The sequence below is a fragment of the Nymphaea colorata genome, chromosome 6 (assembly GCF_008831285.2).
Source record: "Nymphaea colorata isolate Beijing-Zhang1983 chromosome 6, ASM883128v2, whole genome shotgun sequence".
Classification (NCBI taxonomy): Eukaryota; Viridiplantae; Streptophyta; class Magnoliopsida; order Nymphaeales; family Nymphaeaceae; genus Nymphaea; species Nymphaea colorata.
Window position 1 is genome coordinate 20,177,825 of NC_045143.1, and position 17,640 is coordinate 20,195,464.

The 17,640-nt window shown below is 41.7% G+C and overlaps 1 protein-coding gene across 3 annotated transcripts in view; it reads left to right on the forward strand.

The window, feature by feature from the left end:
* The window catches only part of LOC116255467 (uncharacterized), a 95,966-nt gene that overhangs the window by 25,665 nt on the left and 52,661 nt on the right, over positions 1–17,640 (forward strand). For all 3 annotated transcript variants that reach the window (XM_031631296.2, XM_050078405.1, XM_031631297.2), the window contains 7 exons: positions 9,319–9,365; positions 10,753–10,967; positions 11,072–11,159; positions 11,326–11,445; positions 11,573–11,691; positions 11,767–11,839; positions 11,999–12,118. In XM_031631296.2, the coding sequence (XP_031487156.1) occupies positions 9,319–9,365; positions 10,753–10,967; positions 11,072–11,159; positions 11,326–11,445; positions 11,573–11,691; positions 11,767–11,839; positions 11,999–12,118 (782 nt within the window). The remainder of the gene's footprint in view (positions 1–9,318; positions 9,366–10,752; positions 10,968–11,071; positions 11,160–11,325; positions 11,446–11,572; positions 11,692–11,766; positions 11,840–11,998; positions 12,119–17,640) is intronic.

Genomic DNA, 17,640 nt, shown 5'->3' on the forward strand with positions numbered 1-17,640 from the left:
CATGAGAGCCTCTAACTGGTAAAAATTTTGCAACCTTTGCCCAAACCTTTGTGGCAAGTAAACACCAAACGCAACAAAAAATTTTTTGTCCACTAATCTACGAAAGTTGGCACCAACCCAGTTCTGATCAGCAACTACATATGAAGCTTCCATCTCCTCTTTCGACAAGCATAAGACTCTTAACTACACCATTGTATCTCTCCATGATTGCCTTCATCTTCTTAGTGGTAATCATCGAGTCGAGAACAAACCTAATTGGGGGATTAAACTTCTTGAAAATAAGACTCAATTCTTGTTGAGCAGGCCTCTTAGCAAGACCTATGATATTTCAACTAAAGATTTTCATGATTAGGAAGATTCAGTACCTCTCCACCAACAATGCTACGAGTCCCGAGGACCATGGCATTATAATTCCCTCCATTACCCTCGTCCTGAGGAAGATCAATTAATGCATGATTCACACTCTCATTCACCATTTTCCTCTTTTTGGAACCATTACATCTGTCAGCAAGGCATCTTCCAATGAAGTAACTTGTTTGCTTTCTTAATGAAGTAAACAATTATTTTATGTTTGTTCAAATTACTATAGATTGTCTTAGTGTCACATGGCTTCCTCTTGAAGCATGCTGTACCTGTATTTATATGGTTGAATATAGGGTTAGGGACAGATTCATATGCTGAAGACATCAACAAGCAAGCAAAATCTGGAATGATCCCATCTGGGCAAAGAGAAAGAAAGTGATCGAAAAAGCTAAAAGTTTGAAAATGAGAGAAAAAGGAGGGAAAAAATAGGCGGGAAACAAAAAGGAGAGGAAAAAAGGAGAAAGGGAGGGAAAAAAATAGAAAAAAAGGGAAAAACCAGGTGAAGCTTGGGTGCATGTTGGAGTCAGAATTGATCTACAGGGTCCCAAATGAATTCACTTATTTGAAAATGAAAACCAGGCTCAAACTTGGAGATAAAAATACTTCAAGAGATACACACTTTAATATTCTAGCTGTTCCAATAAGTTGCACAAACCAAACCTCAAACTAGAGGAGAAATAAACATATATTAATCTCAAATGGATACACAATATCAGGCCTAAAAGCCCACCCTAAACAAGAGACCAGCTATACTATTTATAAAGGAGAATACACAAGGAGAAGAGGGATCTAGACGTTGGACTAGTTCCAACAGCTAGAAATCTAGCCGTTGGGACTACTCCGCTTCTAGTCAAAAAGATAAAAATATGAGGGTAAAAGTGAAAATAAAAAAATACAGAATAAGAAAAATACATAAAGAAAAGAAAAATTACACAAACAACCTAAGTACCCTAACATATATATAAATAAGACATATATTAGTTGACTAATATATATATATATATATATATATGTATATATATAATGTATATATAGATCGGGATGTATACATTTTAACACCCCCCCTCAAACTTACGGTGTGACGACCAAAAGTTTGCCAAGAAAAAATTGAAACCTAGTAGCAACAAGAGCTTTGGTGAAGAAATATCCTAGTTGATATTCGGATGGAACATAGGAGAGATCAATGTTTTTCTGTTCTTCATGAACATAATGACAGTCCATCTCTATATGTTTTGTTCTTTCATGAAATGTGTGATTGCTAGCAATATAAAGTGCACTCTTCTTGTCACAACAAAGGTTGACAAGAACTGCGAGATGAATTCCTATATTTTCAATAAACTTTTGAGCCACATAGTCTTTAATGGATTTATGTCCTTGTTGGAGGTTGTGAATCTTGAGTTGAATATTGTGCATATAAGCAACATCTCTCATTGTGTGAGTTTTCTTTAGGTATTCCCATGTCTCTTGGGCAGAATTTAATTTTGAAATCTGTCAACACAAGTTAATATCTTTGTCACATGGGTACTGCTGTAAAGGCAGCGTACCCGTACCGGCCAGGTACGACACTGGCGCTGGTGCTGGTACTGTCCTGGGTACCTCTTGGGTACTGGTCAAACAGTATCGGGTACGGTCAACGTACCCAGGACTGTATCCGTCCAATTTAAAACTCGATCAAAGTTGACCAAGTCCTTTCTTAATTTATGATTTCAGTTTTGTTCTTTACACCATTTACACTCAGGAAACACATACAAAGTTGTGTTTTCATATTTTTTTCAATAGTTTCTTCTTTAAAAACTATAAATTTTGAATCATGAATGCGCTATTTTGTTTCAATACTTCTTTTATGTTATATATATATATATATATATATATATATATATATATATATAGACGTACCCCCGTACCCAAGTTTTTTGAAAATAGCCCGAACCAGGACCCGTACCAGCACCCGTACCCGTACCTATGTGACATAGGTTAATATCCATTTAATAATCTTGTGATGACCTACATTCCATTCTTCCCACTTCTTATTGTACTAAGCCACAACCTTTTCTTTTTCCTTTCCATCTAATTCCACAGCCCTTCCATCAACAACTTTTGTCAAAACTAATTAAGGTTCAATTTTTGTCCTATCAACTAGTCCCCAAAGGATTTCACTACGAATGAAATGCTCCATAATTCTAGCCCATTAAATGTAGTTTGTTGATGAAAGTTTAGGAAATGGAAGAAAGGAAACTTTGGCATCCATTGAGCACGTTCAACAAAGATAATCTACTTACAATTTTCGTAAACATCAAAATTCATAACAATATCAATCTAGAAAGCACAAGTCAACAATTACATAACGTATATCATACTTTCGGAACTGTTGAAATAGATTGTAATGGGAACCGGGTCCAATTCTGGACCCGGTCCCATGGGGCACGGGTACCGAGACTGGCTCGGTACCCTAGGCAGTACTCTTTCTCTCCCTCCTATATAATCCTCACTTAAGTGTAATTGTTGAATTAAGTGAAAAGATTTTCTCTCTCCTAGGGTTGCGGTGTGCACCTAGGTCAGAGCTTCCCGTGGTTTTTTTCCTCTTTCTGAGGTTTTTCCACGTATATCGTGTGTTCCTCTCTTCTTCCTTCGTGTGTTGCATGTTTCTACATGGTATCAGAGCCGTGAGATCGTTCGGCTTCGTCTCGTGTTTCCGCCGTCGCCCCTGCACCGCTGCCGCCTGCGCCGTTAGGGTTTTCCGCGCCGCCGCCGTTGGGATCTTCTGCGCCGCCGTTGTCGGACGATCCAGCGCCGCCGCCGTCGCCGTCAGACGATCCAGCGCCGCCGCCTGTTGCCGTTTGTAGCTTCCGCTGCCGTGGGTGTCTCCTTTTCCGCCGACGGACGATCCAGCGCCGTCACGCCTCTGCGTCGCCGCCGTCGGGCGATCCAGCGCCGTCGCCGACCCCTAAGGTTCCGTGTGGTGCTGGTGTTTCAGCCGCCGCCGTGCTGTCTTGTTGCTGCCGTTCTGACTTGACTGCTTGTGATGGCGGAAGAGATTGCACCTAAAAGTGATGTGGCCTTTGACGCGGGCAGCGCTCCCAAGAGCGAGATCTTGCCGGTTCAGGTCACGCCCATTCGTCTGACTAAAGACAACTATCTCTCCTGGTCTGCTGCTCTAGAAATTGGGATAACGAGCTGTGGTCGTCTTTCCTATATCACAGGCGACAAACCGGTGCCCAGCAAAACTGATCCTCAATGGGCGACGTGGGTGTTGGAAGACAGTCAGGTTAAGGTATGGATCATCAGCTCTGTGTCCGCTGATATTCAGCCTCTTATTCTGCGGAAGCCGACTTCGTTTGATATGTGGACTGTGCTTGCGAGGATGTATGGGCGCAAGAAAAGGGTTCTGCGTACGTACCAGATTAAACACAGTATTTATTCTCTGAAACAGGGTGACCTGTCTGTTGCCTCCTTGTATGCAACCCTGAAAACTAAGTGGGAGGAACTTGATTATCATGTGAATGATGACTCGGACTGTGGTTCTGATCATGCCCGGTACTGGGAAAAGGAATGGATGGACCAGACGTTCCTTTTCCTTGGAGGCTTGCGTGATGAGTTTGAATCCATTCGGAGTCAAATTCTCAACTGTGATGAGATTCCTGGAATAGAAGATGTTTATGCCAGAGTGGAATCCGAGGAACAAAGACGCCAAGTGATGCAGATTGACCTCAGTCATGGGAATGGTCCCTCGGCCTTTGTTAGCCGTTCCTCTGTGTCTGGCCAGCGCCCTGTTAGGCGATGTACACATTGTCACAAGTCAGGACATTCTGTTGATTTTTGTTGGGATCTACACCCTGAGAAGGGACTTGTTCGTGGTCGCCCTCCGTCTAGTCGGCGAGGTTCTCTTGTGCAGGACTCAAATCAGAGTGGTTCTTCTAGTAGTGAAAAGTCGAGACTTTCCCCGGATCAAATTAAGGAACTACAAGCTTACATCAGTCGTCTTTCTACTACGTCAGAGGACGCATCTACGTCTGATGGAGCTAAGTTAGCTCAGGCTCTTGTGGCTACTAGTGATCAAGGTAATTCCCCTCCCGGTGATTGGATTGTTGACAGTGGGGCTACTCATCATATGACCGGGGACCCTAAGATGTTTCAAGAATACAAGTTGACTTCTGGGCAGCAGCGTGTTTCTATGGCTGATGGGTCTTCTATTTCTGTGGCTGGAAAAGGGAGTTTATCATTACTGAACAAATATTGTCTTCATAATGCCCTGCATGTTCCTAATATTCCCGTAAATTTGTTATCTGTCAACAGTATTACCAAAGAGCTAAACTGTAATCTAATATTCTCTGCTGATCGTTGTTTCCTGCAGGACTTGGGGACGGGGCAGAAGATTGGGATTGGTTCGGCTATTGATGGGCTCTACAGACTGCCGGCCACCAGTGGACAGTTGTCTGGCGTGGAGGACAGATCCGTTATTATGCGCTGGCACGAGAGACTTGGTCATATTCCTTTTCAGTTGATTAAACAGTTGTTTCCTAAGATGTTTTAGTCTGTTTCTTTGGACACCTTCGCCTGTGAAGTGTGTCAATTGTCTAAGCATGTTAGGGCCTCGTACCCTATTTCGTTCAATAAAACCAGCCGTCCATTTGCTTTGGTTCACTATGATGTTTGGGGTCCTTCGGGAGTACCCACTTGTCGTGGTTTTCATTATTTCATGACTCTTATCGATGATTACTCTCGGTGTACGTTCGTGTATTTGTTGAAAGAACGTAGTGAAGTTCTCGGCATTGTCAAAAACTTCGTTGCATTTGTTGAAACTCAATTCCAGACCCCTGTTCAGACCCTTCGTACTGACAATGCTCGAGAGTATGTCTCCCAATCCCTTGATGACTTCTTGCGAAGCAAGGGGATTATACATGAAACATCCTGTAGCTACACACCTCCTCAGAATGGCGTGGCTGAAAGGAAGAACCGTCATTTGTTAAATGTCACCCGGGCCATCATGTTTCAACGTCATGTCCCTAAGCGGTACTGGGGTGATGCACTCCTAACTAGTGCTCATCTCATTAACCGCATGCCTACTCGTGTGTTGAATGGTCATTCCCCTTATTCTGTTTTGTGGCCTACTCAGAATCCCTGGCCTTTGACCCCTCGGGTGTTTGGGTGTGTTTGCTTTGTCCATGATCATAGTCCCACTCTCAAGAAACTTGATCCTCGGTCCATCAAAGCGGTCTTTTTGGGGTATTCCTCCACCCAGAAAGGATACAAGTGTGTTGACCCTAGCACTTCCAGAGTATATGTCTCCAGGGATGTTACCTTTCATGAACATGAGTCATACTTCCCTGCGAATCCTCTTCAGGGGGAGTGTCTAGGTGAGAGAGCGGACGAGTATTCTTCGCATCAGTTGATCCAGTTCACAGATTTCTTGGATTACACGGCCAGTTCTTCGAGTGTGAGTGTAGTAGACACAGTCAGTGAGGACAGAGACAGTCAGATGGAGGGGGGCCCTGTGGAAGAACAGTCCCGTGATCATTTGTTTGGTCATACAACAGGAAGAAGAAGGATGTGATGGAGGTTGTTGATGTTACCAATCCCGATCTTGTGAGCTTCCCGGATGATCCAAGTCCAATGAATGAAGATCTTCCCCTTGCCCTACGCAAAGGCACCAGGTCATGTACTTCTCTTCCTATTCAGAGATTTGTTTCGTATGCTAAACTCAGTAAAGACTATAAGTGCTTTATTACCTCTTTATCTATGGCTGTTATTCCCAGGTCAGTGGAGGATGCCAGGGAGGATCCCAAATGGCTACAGGCCATGACAGAGGAGATGGACGCCCTGGCAAAGAACAATACGTGAGAGGTTGTTGATATTCCTAGTGGAACTCACTTAGTTGGTTCCAAGTGGGTGTTTACTGTGAAGTACAAACCTGATGGCACTGTAGAACGCTATAAAGCTCGTCTCGTTGCAAAGGGGTTTAGCCAGAAATATGGGATTGACTATCTTGAGACGTTCGCTCTCGTTGCTAAACTGAAGACAGTAAGGGTCATCTTAGCTCTGGCAGTACAAAAGAAGTGGAGCATGGACCAACTGGATGTCAAGAACGCCTTCTTGAATGGTCACCTTGAGGAAGAAGTCTATATGAGCATGCCGCCTGGATATGCGCAGAAAGGAAAGTGTTGTTATCTCAAGAAAGCATTGTATGGCCTCAAGCAGTCCCCTAGAGCGTGGTTTGAAAGACTAAGGGTTGTGATGAAGACTAATGGATATAAACAGGGAAATGGTGATCACACCCTCTTCATCAAGCAGAGAAATGGTTTGGTGAGCCTTCTACTAGTATATGTTGATGATATGATTGTCACAGGTGATGACGAAGAAGAAAAAAGGAAGATGAAAGAAATGTTAGCTGCTGAATTTGATCTCAAAGATCTGGGAAAATTGAGGTATTTTTTGGGAATTGAGATCGCTAGATCTGAGACTGGTCTTGTTATGAGCCAAAGGAAATACACTTTGGATCTTCTAAAAGAGACAGGTAAACTGGGATGCAGACCCTTTCTTACTCCAATGGAGTCTGGCACAAGGATAAGTATCAAAGCTGGGACAATCTTGGATGAGGAAGGAAAAGGGAGGTATCAGCGGCTGGTTGGTAAACTAATTTATCTCACTCTTACTCGCCCGGATATTACGTATGCTGTGGGTGTGTTAAGTCAGTTTATGCATGCCCCTACTGATTGTCATTGGAAAAGTGCTGAAAGAGTATTGGGATACTTAAAGAATGTCCCAGGGAAAGGACTGCTCTATACTCGACAAGGTCAACTCAGCATTGAAGGATACTCTGATGCCGACTGGGCAGGTTGCACAGATACTAGAAGGTCTACCACAGGATACTGCATCTTTCTTGGAGGTAACCTGGTGGTATGGAGAAGTAAAAGACAAGAAGTTTGTTCCAGGTCCAGTGCTGAGGCTGAATACAGGGCGGTTGCTATGAGGGTTACAGAAATGTTATGGCTCAAAATTCTATTAGCAGATATTGGGGTGAAAATGGAAGAGAAGATGAGGATGTATTGTGACAACAAGTCGGCTATTAACTTGGCAAACAATCCAGTCCTACACGACAGAACCAAACATGTGGAGATCGATCGTCACTTCATACGGGAACACATAGATTCTAAGGAGTTGATCTTGCCCTATATGAAGTCTGAAGATCAAGTTGCTGATGTCTTAACCAAGTCTTTATGTACATCTCAATTTGAGAAAAATGTTAGCAAGCTTGGCATGTTTGACATGTATGCCAAGCTTCAGGGGGAGTGTTGAAATAGATTGTAATGAGAACCGGGTCCAATTCTGGACCCGGTCCCTTGGGGCACGGGTACCGAGACTGGCTCGGTACCCTAGGCGGTACTCTTTCTCTCCCTCCTATATAATCCTCACTTAAGTGTAATTGTTGAATTAAGTGAAAAGATTTTCTCTCTCCTAGGGTTGCGGTGTGCACCTAGGTCAGAGCTTCCCGTGGTTTTTTTCCTCTTTCTGAGGTTTTTCCACGTATATCGTGTGTTCCTCTCTTCTTCCTTCGTGTGTTGCATGTTTCTACAGGAACCATAGATTCATAAGTCATAAGGTCCATAAGTCTATGTGATACCACATCAAAAAACAAGTTTTAAATGTTATGTATTACACTACAAGATGATAATGAAATTGTGAAAATGTTCAATGTCAATACATACAAAATGAAAGCACTCTCGACTCTCATTCATAATCTTCATCATATTCATTCTCATTGTCATCTCCATCTTCTTCATATTCATTTTCATGATTTAAAAATACCCCTTTCCTCCCAATGGGAATCAGCCACCGATGCACAAATCCATGGTTTAATAGATGATTTTACGGTGAAAGTCGTTGAATTCCCTCGAAGGCGGCACAATCTCTAGGTTAGAAATGAAGAAGGGGCAGGTTTTTATAAAAAAAAAACCTGAAAAAGGGGTGTTCAGACCCCCTTTTTTGAAATCAGCCTATATCGTACGATACGGGCCGTATCGCACCGTATCGTACGATACGGGGGCTGGTATCGTACGTATCATACGATACAGGCACAATATACCCCTATTTACGATACAAGGGGTGTATCGTATCGTATTTTGTAAACGATACGATATGTATCGTACGATACGACCTAGTATCGTATGATATGTACAACACTGCGTAGACCTACTAGTGCTGCAGGGGTTCACTTTAGCTGATTTACAACAACAACTTCCAATGTACTTGAGGGCTTGATGGCCAAACAGAAAGGCAACCTAAGCTACATGTTGACATCTATTGTCTTGTTGATGCATAGTGACAAAAAACACGTTTTTTTTTCAAAAAAATGCGAAAAAAATACGATAAATTAAATGGTTGTTTAAAACTTTAAAAAAACATGTTTTTTTGGAAAAAATTGTGTTTTTTTCGTTTCTTTTTTCACTTTTTTCAGTTTTTTTTTTTATGTTCGTGTTATTAGTTTCTCACTTATTTTATTTTCTCCCATTTTTAGTTTTTTAAAATTTTTCAAAATTTACTATTTTCCCCTTTTTTTTCTCCCTTTTTTTAAGCTCACCGTTTAAAACTCCATGACGTTGTTTGTGACTATGATCGATATCTGGATCAGAAGAGGTCCATAATGAAATGTTATTGTTTAACAGCAACTACCTTTCCAGTTATTCAATTACTTAATCTATCCTCAGACACTCATTTCTGCCAAGGTTTGATCAGAATCTTGTCAATTTCCTATTTTCGACTAAACTGCAAGCTGGTGAATGCTACCTAATTTTCTTAGGTCTTTTGGTTTTTCTTTTCTTTTGCGTTCTATCTGAAATTTATTTCAGTGTTATTTCTCTGTAGGTTCTATTATTTGAAAGGATTTTCATTTGCTAATGTTGAAATTCATTTTCCATACTGCAATCAGTAATCTTGATCATTGGATGATATATGTTTCAGCATCTGCTTCCGGTTGGGGCAAAAGGGATGATGCTTCGGTTGTGAAGGTATGGACCAAACCATGACTGCGTTTTCACCTGAACACCTCAAACAGTTATCAAGTTAGGCCATCATTTAAAATTACTACCACTTTAAGATACTAAAAGAGTATGCTGATCTTTTTTATTTGTCCTGCCAAATATGAGGATGTCCCCTTTTTTAATTTTTTTTCTGTTGTATATGCATGAACACCTGCAAACATGCATTATTTCTGCATCATATGATCAAGTATCATTGATGCAGATATTACTGTAGTGTGCTCAGTAGCCACTCTAGGAACATGTAGAATCTTGTTTCATAAGTCCTAAGTTGAAATGGGGCTTTATAACATTAATTGGTGGGGCTCTTGCACTAGATTCCACTGAAATGTCATGCTCATGCCTGTTTTCATCACAGTCATGAGGTTTGTTGAAAGGGCACTGCAGAGCCAATTTAAGCTCTGTTCTTGTTTTCCCTTTCGTTCTATCCAATCGGATGTAACTAAGGCATAATGTGCCTGACCTTCGTGCACTAGTGTAATGACTGATGAGCCTTACCAAAGCCTATAGTTACGCAGTAAAAAACATGAAAATGCAGAAATGTGGAACGATACTTTGTCATGCCTTGTTCCCCAAGTCAAAATTCTTTTTACTGTCTTGTTAATTTTATCAGCTTGTTTAACTTATATATAATGTGCACACACCTTATATACACTTTGTTTGCCCACAATTTTTTTCTTTTCTGGATCAGTCATAAAACCTTCACCTGCGCCATATCCCAATTCTGTGTCCATATTTTTGTCATACATAACAAGGTAAAAGAGGTTTTCAATCAGATAAAATTATAAATATGAAGATGAAACTATTGCCACAATTTGAAACATTGACATTGCTTGCATGCTTTTTGTCACATTGACTGATGAAATCATGTACTACCCAGATTATGCAGCCAAAGCAGTTGTGTGGGCGATTACAAATAAATATTCTAAAAAAAGAAGTCTGTGGATTCAGAAAAGTCCAAACCTCCTGGTTCCTCCATTGGGACAACTGGTGAAGTTTGGACTTGGCACATAAGAATAGTCATTGACTGTAACAACAATGAGTATTACCCATTTGATACAAATAATGCACGACTATGGTAGCTTTCCGCAGGTACAAGAGTGAGCACTTTGAAGCAAGCAAGCTCTCCCTTCATGATTCATTGTTGCTGGATAAATGACTTATTTTTTATAGCATGTAATGTGAACTTTATCAGTGTTGCAGTTTTGGTCACGGTGCATGATGTCGTTCTACACTGATTGGTAGTTTTGTGGTGCATATGTGTATCAGCTCGAGCATTTTTTCTCATCAGAAACTATAACCTGGTATTTGTTGATTTTTTATTGACTATGCATTTTCTTTGTTTTAATCTGTTCAGGTATATGAAAATCTAACAGGTGTGAGTGTTGATGGGAAGCTACCGATTCTCAATAAAGAAGAAGCACTAAATTCTCTGCCCTCTGAGTGGCCAAGAGATCCAATTGAAGAAATTGAGCTTTTGGAATGCAAAAAGGTCGCACAAGTATTGGTCGTACTTGATGATGATCCTACTGGCACCCAAACTGTTCATGACGTTGATGTCCTGATAGAGTGGTAAAATCCTTTTTTTAGTAACGTTTAACCTGTGAGATGAACCACACTGGGGCTAATTTATTCTTGAAATTTTCTTATTTATTCCTTGTTTTAACATTGTATAGGAGTGTTGAATCACTTTCATTGCAGTTCAATAAGAAGCCTAGTTGTTTTTTCATTTTAACCAATTCTCGGTCCCTGAACTCTGAAAAGGTACAGCTGTTTTATGAATCCTTTACATGCTCCAATCTTCGGATTCATAATGACCATTGTTGGGCATGTGCAAGCTTTTTCATGTTTATTCAAGCAGATAGATGAATGAAAGTCTGTTATATTTAAGGAAATTGGCATCTCACTCCAGCAATCAATCTTTCTTCAGGCCACTTTATTGATTAAAGATATCTGTACCAATATAGATAGGGCAGCTAAAACTGTTGGAAACATTGAATACACTGTAGTGCTGAGAGGTGATTCAACACTTCGTGGTCATTTTCCAGAGGCAAGCTTCTCTCTTGCAGAATATTTTGATGTTTTAACTTTATGCAATAAATAGAATCCCCATACGTGCAATGACACGTGGAGCATCAGGGTCATGATTTGGATTGGTTTATGCAATGCCAATGCAGGAGGTAGATGCTGCTGTGTCCGTGCTGGGTGAGATGGATGCATGGATTATTTGTCCTTTTTTCCTTCAAGGAGGCCGATACACTATTGAAGATGTGCATTATGTTGCAGATGGTGACAGGTGGATTTTTGCCTTGGTCTTATAGAGAAGTTTGAGCTTAACCTCATGTAATGGTGGCTTCTTGTAAACTCATAGGCTTGTTCCAGCTGGGCAGACTGAATTCTCTAAAGATGCTTCTTTTGGCTATCGTTCTTCTAACATGTGCCAGGTCTTTGCATTCAAGCTATATCCTGGTATTTTCTGTTTTTCATAATCCTCCACAAAGTTAAAGGACAATTTCCTTTTCTCCCCGGTTTTTGCTTGGGAGATGTGGAGGATGGGAGGGTGTTCTGGCTAAGTGTCTGATGAATCACGTTTAATTGGACAGTGGGTGGAGGAAAAAACTAAAGGTCGCATTCCTGCTAGTAATGTTGCATCAATATCAATTGAGCTTCTAAGGAAGGGTGGACCTCAAGCTGTTTGTGATCGTCTTTGTAGTTTGAACAAGGTGAGGACCTACTCTGAACCACCTTGATGTTCTGAACAATCTGTTAGTGTTAAACATGTTCGGTTACATTTTTTCAATTCTGCAGAGAGATATTCTTATGAATGTCAAGAAGTATGTCCTTGTTTGCTTCATTCTGACATTTCTGTTTCCCAGAACCCCAAATCAATGAATTGGTAAATTAATCAGGCTTCAATATGATTCTATATTTAGATTAAACTGTAGATTGTAATGGCAACTTTAACTTGTGGAAACTGTATCCAAACTTAAGATATTCCTTTTATCCCTGTGCAAATTGGAGATTACTTTATAAAATAGTTGTTCATGTTAGAAAACTAGTTGTTATTAATGTAGAGCTTATTCTTTGTATTTTTCAAAAATAGCTATTTTTCTGTTATAGTAGATTCTGTAAAAGCATGATTTGTAAAGTTCTGACTGTCTAATGTTAAGAGAGGAGCTGCGTTGTTAAAATTGGACTGAATCAGCCAGTTTGAATCAAATCAGCCTGATTTTGATTAGATGCACTGGGTGATTTGAGGAGAACCTGCAGGAAGGTTAGGTCTTCCAACCTTTATTGTTAAGGATCTGTACATAAATATACAAAATACACAAAAAATGCTCAGCTGTGCACCAGCACTACAAAAAACAGTGGGTGCTAGTAAAAAAGAACCCAATGGCAAGCCATTATAAACAAAAAGATCTGAGCTAAGTTACAACTCCCTGCATCGGAACATAATTTTTTCGACAACAAATTGGGGTGGGTCTTCATCCAAGACAGTAATGTTGTGAATGATAGAGGATAGCTTTGGGAAGTATCTAAGGACATTGCTTCGGCCTTCAGCAGCACGGTTGAGGAGCTTCCTCCAGCTCACCTTGTTGCTCAAAACACCAAATTCCCCTATGTCAGGTAAAATCCTACTGAGATAGTCATCAAGGATTCTCAGTTCAGGATTGAACTAGATGATCCATGGGCTACTGAGCACCCAATTGTCCTCTCATTACAGCGGCCGCCTCATGCCTGCCACCTGCTTCCCCATGCTTGCCACCTCCACATCAATGTTAACCATAGTCACTGCACCCAACCTATCTGAGCCAGCCTCCTCTTTCAGCCATCTCTTGTGTCTAACTCCAGTGGCTATTTTAACCAGTTGGCGTGATTGCTGATTGATCAAGCGGAAAGCAAGCACTAAGGAAAAGGATAGACTGGAATTGTGGAAGAAGGCGGGTATAGAACGAGACCTCTCCGTAATGTTCTTTCCTTCACATGCTTCAACCAGTGAATGCTAAAAACTACCTGACTGAATGTTCCACCCTTCTCCAATTTCTTGACCATCTTGACAGGAAACTACCAGTCCTCTTAATTGCTCACCAATCAACATGAACCATGAAATGGAAAACGAAGCAATTGCCTTGTGTAGAGATACGAACAAGAAGAAGAGGAAGAGAAGCAATGATCACGATGTAACGTGGAAAACCCTCAACACGAGGGAGAAAAAACCACGAATGAGGAGGAGTTGGTGCCCACTAGCAGCCAGACTCTCTCTCTCTTAAGATTATCATTAACACTTAAGGATTAGGGTTACATGACTTAAGTAGAGCCCAAAACGGGCTACAAGGCGGGTCGGGTATGGATCCGGACCCGAAACCCACAATCTATCAACACTCCCCCTCAAGTTGGGCGTACATATCAAACATGCCCAACTTGGATACATTCCTCTCAAATGAAGCTGAAGGAAGAGCTTTCGTCAGAACATCAGCAGTTTGGTCTTCAGACTTCATGTAAGGTAAGATCAACTCTTTCGCATCAATCCTTTCCCGAATGAAGTGACGATCAATTTCAACATGTTTTGTTCTGTCGTGAAGTACAGGATTGTTGGCTAAGTTGATTGCAGACTTGTTATCACAATACATCTTCATAGGTCCTTCAATCTCTATTCCAATGTCAGTCAACAATATCTTCAACCATAATAACTCTGACACTCCCATAGCAACTGCCCTATATTCTGCCTCTGCACTGGATCTAGAGCAAACATCCTGTCTCTTGCTCCTCCATACAACAAGGTTTCCTCCCAAGTAGACACAGTACCCTGTAGTGGATCGTCTGGTATCACCACAACCTGCCCAATCCGCATCAGAATAGCCCTCGATTTCCACAGTCTCTTGTTTCACATACAGGAGTTCCTTACCAGGATTTTTCTTCAGGTAGCATAGCACTCTGTCCACAGCCTTCAGATGTGCATCGGTTGGCGCATGCATGAATTGGCTCAAAACATTCACCGCAAAGGTGATATCAGGTCTCGTGAGGGTAAGATAAATTAGCTTCCCAACCAAACGTTGATATCTTCCCTTGTCTTCTTCACAGAGAGGCTCTCCATCTCTGAGACTCAACTTGTGCCCAGTGTCAAAAGGGGTAGGAGTAGGTCTACATCCCAATTTACCAGTTTCTTCCAGCAGGTCTAATGTATATTTCCTTTGGTTTAGTACAAGACCAGTACTAGACCTAGCAACCTCCATACCAAGAAAATACCTTAGTTTTCCAAGATCTTTGAGGTCGAATTCTGTAGCCAGTAACCCTTTTAGCTTGATAATCTCCTCCTCATCATCTCCAGTAACAATCATGTCATCTACGTAGACGAGCAGGAGAGTAACCTTGCTCTCCTTCTTCTTCACAAACAGAGTGTGATCTCCATTTCCTTGTTTGTATCCATGACGTATCATCACTCTTCTCAGTCGTTCAAACCACGCTCTGGGCGATTGCTTAAGGCCATACAATGCCTTTTTCAGCTTACAACACATTTCTGGTTCTTCATATCCTGGAGGCATATGCATATATACTTCTTCTTCGAGGTCACCATTGAGGAATGCATTCTTAACATCCAGTTGATACATCTTCCACTCCTTCATCACAGCTAGGGATATAACCACCCTCACAGTCTTCATTTTCGCAACAGGAGCAAAGGTTTCCAAGTAATCAATTCCATATTTCTGGCTAAACCCCTTGGCCACAAGTCGAGCTTTATATCTTTCAACACTCCCATCTGGTTTGTACTTGATGGTATACACCCATTTGGATCCAACTAGGTGAGCGGCTTCAGGAATCTTCACCACTTCCCATGTCAAGTTTCTTCTTAGGGCATCTATTTCTTCTTTCATTGCATCGGCCCACTTGGAGTCACTTTGAGCTTCAGCGACAGTCCTGGGAATCACAGCCAAAGAAAGAGTAGAAACAAAACACTTGTAATCTTTCCCAAGTCTGGAATAAGAAACAAAATTACCAATGGGGTGTTGAGTACATGACCTGACACCCTTTCTCAGGGCAATGGGAAGATCGTCATTCTTCTTTTCAACCTCATCATGGGTCTCCACGGTCTCCTCGGTAGGACTTGGTTCTAGGACTTGGTTCATCCAGGGAAGGAGTGGCATTGGGATTGGAAGTAGATCTAGCATCACAAGTCATCACCTCTGTCCGAGTACCTCGTCTAGAGTAGAACTGTCCAAACAACTGAGGGCCTTCCTTCTCAATGCTATTGTCACCCCTTTCCTCCTTCTCAGGCACATCAACAGTATTAAGTGATTCTGTTTTCTTGTAGTCCAAAAAATCTATAAACTGAAGTTCCTGTCTCTGAGAATACTCTTCCCTGCCCACAGACTGCTCCCCCTGAAGAGGATTCGCACCAAAGTAAGAGGCATGTTCCAAGAAGGTAACATCCCTCGTAACATAAGCTCGACCAGTAATAGGATCAATACATTTGTATCCTTTTTGCGTAGGAGAGTATCCAACAAAGACACCTTTGATAGACCTAGGATCAAGTTTCTTGACATTTGGACTGTGATCATGGATAAAACATACACAACCAAAAACACGAGGAGGAAGAGGAAATGGTGGACGACTGCCAGGAAGCAACGAGTGGGGAGTCCTACCATTCAAAACACGACTGGGCATGCGGTTAATAAGATAGGCACTAGTAAGAACTGCATCACCCCAATAGTGTTTAGGAAGATTTCTCTGAAACAAAAGAGCCCTGGTGACATTAAGAAGTTGACGATTTTTCCTTTCAGCTACCCCATTTTGAGGGGGGGTGTAACTACAGGATGTCTCGTGAACAATCCCCCGTTGTCTAAGAAACTCCTCAACAGGCCGACACATGTACTCACGGGCATTATCGGACCTGAAAGTTTTAACATTCGCACCATACTGGGTATGCACAAGAACAATAAATGTCTCGATGATTCGAGGAACCTCGCTGCGGTCTTTTAACAAGTATATAAATGTAGCACGAGAGAAATCATCAATGAAAGTGATAAAATACTGGAAACCTTGACGGGTATGAATGCCCGAAGGTCCCCATACATCAGAGTGAATCAGAGAAAAAGCTTCATTAGCACAACTAGAAGAAAGAGGGTACGAAGCCCTCACATGTTTGGCAAACTGACAAACATCACAAGAAATGGAAGACACATCAAAGGAGGAACACAAGTCTGGAAACAAATGTTTCAAAATCCCAAAAGGTAAATGCCCAAAACGTTCATGCCAGTACATAAAAGACTGAAGACAATCTTCTCTTCTCTTATCTGTCTTGCGGATCGCTGTCAACAGAGCAGTAGCCACACGTATGGGAAGACGATATAATCCATCAGAAGCTAAACCAATCCCAATCCTCTTCCCTGTCACCAAGTCCTGCAAAACACAACGATCGGCAGAGAATATAAGTTCACAATTCAATTCTTTAGTAAGTCTACTGACTGATAAGAGATTTAAAGGAAACTGGGGAACATGTAAAGCGCCCTGCACATGAAATTTGTCCAACAAGGACAGAGTGCCTTCGCCTGCCACACAGGTAGAGGAACCATCTGCAAGAGAAACACGTTCCCTTCCCGAGGACAACTTATACTCATGAAACAATTTTGGATTACCTGTCATGTGATGAGTAGCACCACTATCGACAATCCATTCCCCCACAGAAGAGTTACCTTGATTGCCAATAGCTGCAAGAGCATGATTAGCTGTAGTTCCCTCTGAGGTCTCAGTCTTGTTGACATCGAGCCTGCCCAAATAAGCCCTTAGTTCACGAAGCTGGTCAGCAGAAATGGAGACTTTTTCTCCACTAGAGGCTTGCACCTCAGACACGGGCGTTCTCCCAGTCAAAGATCTCCCTCTGTTCCCCTTCTTTTCTGGATGAAGATCCCAGCAATAATCCACAGTGTGACCTGTCTTCTTGCAGTGAGTGCACCGGCGAAGAGACCTAGATGGGCCGCCAGGACCACGACTCACGAGAGCAGATCTCTCGTTATAGGGCACAAGTTCCCTCTTCCCTTCTTTTGTAACAAGCCTTCGCTGTTCTTCCGCTTCAACACAGGAGTACACATCTTCAATACTGGACACCTCCCCTGAATTCAAAATCTGACTTCGAACACCTTCAAACTCATCATTTAAACCTGCTAAAAATAGGAACACCCTGTTTTCCCATTCATGAGCAACATAGAGCGCCTGATCATGGGGACAATGCCAAGGAATATCAGAATGA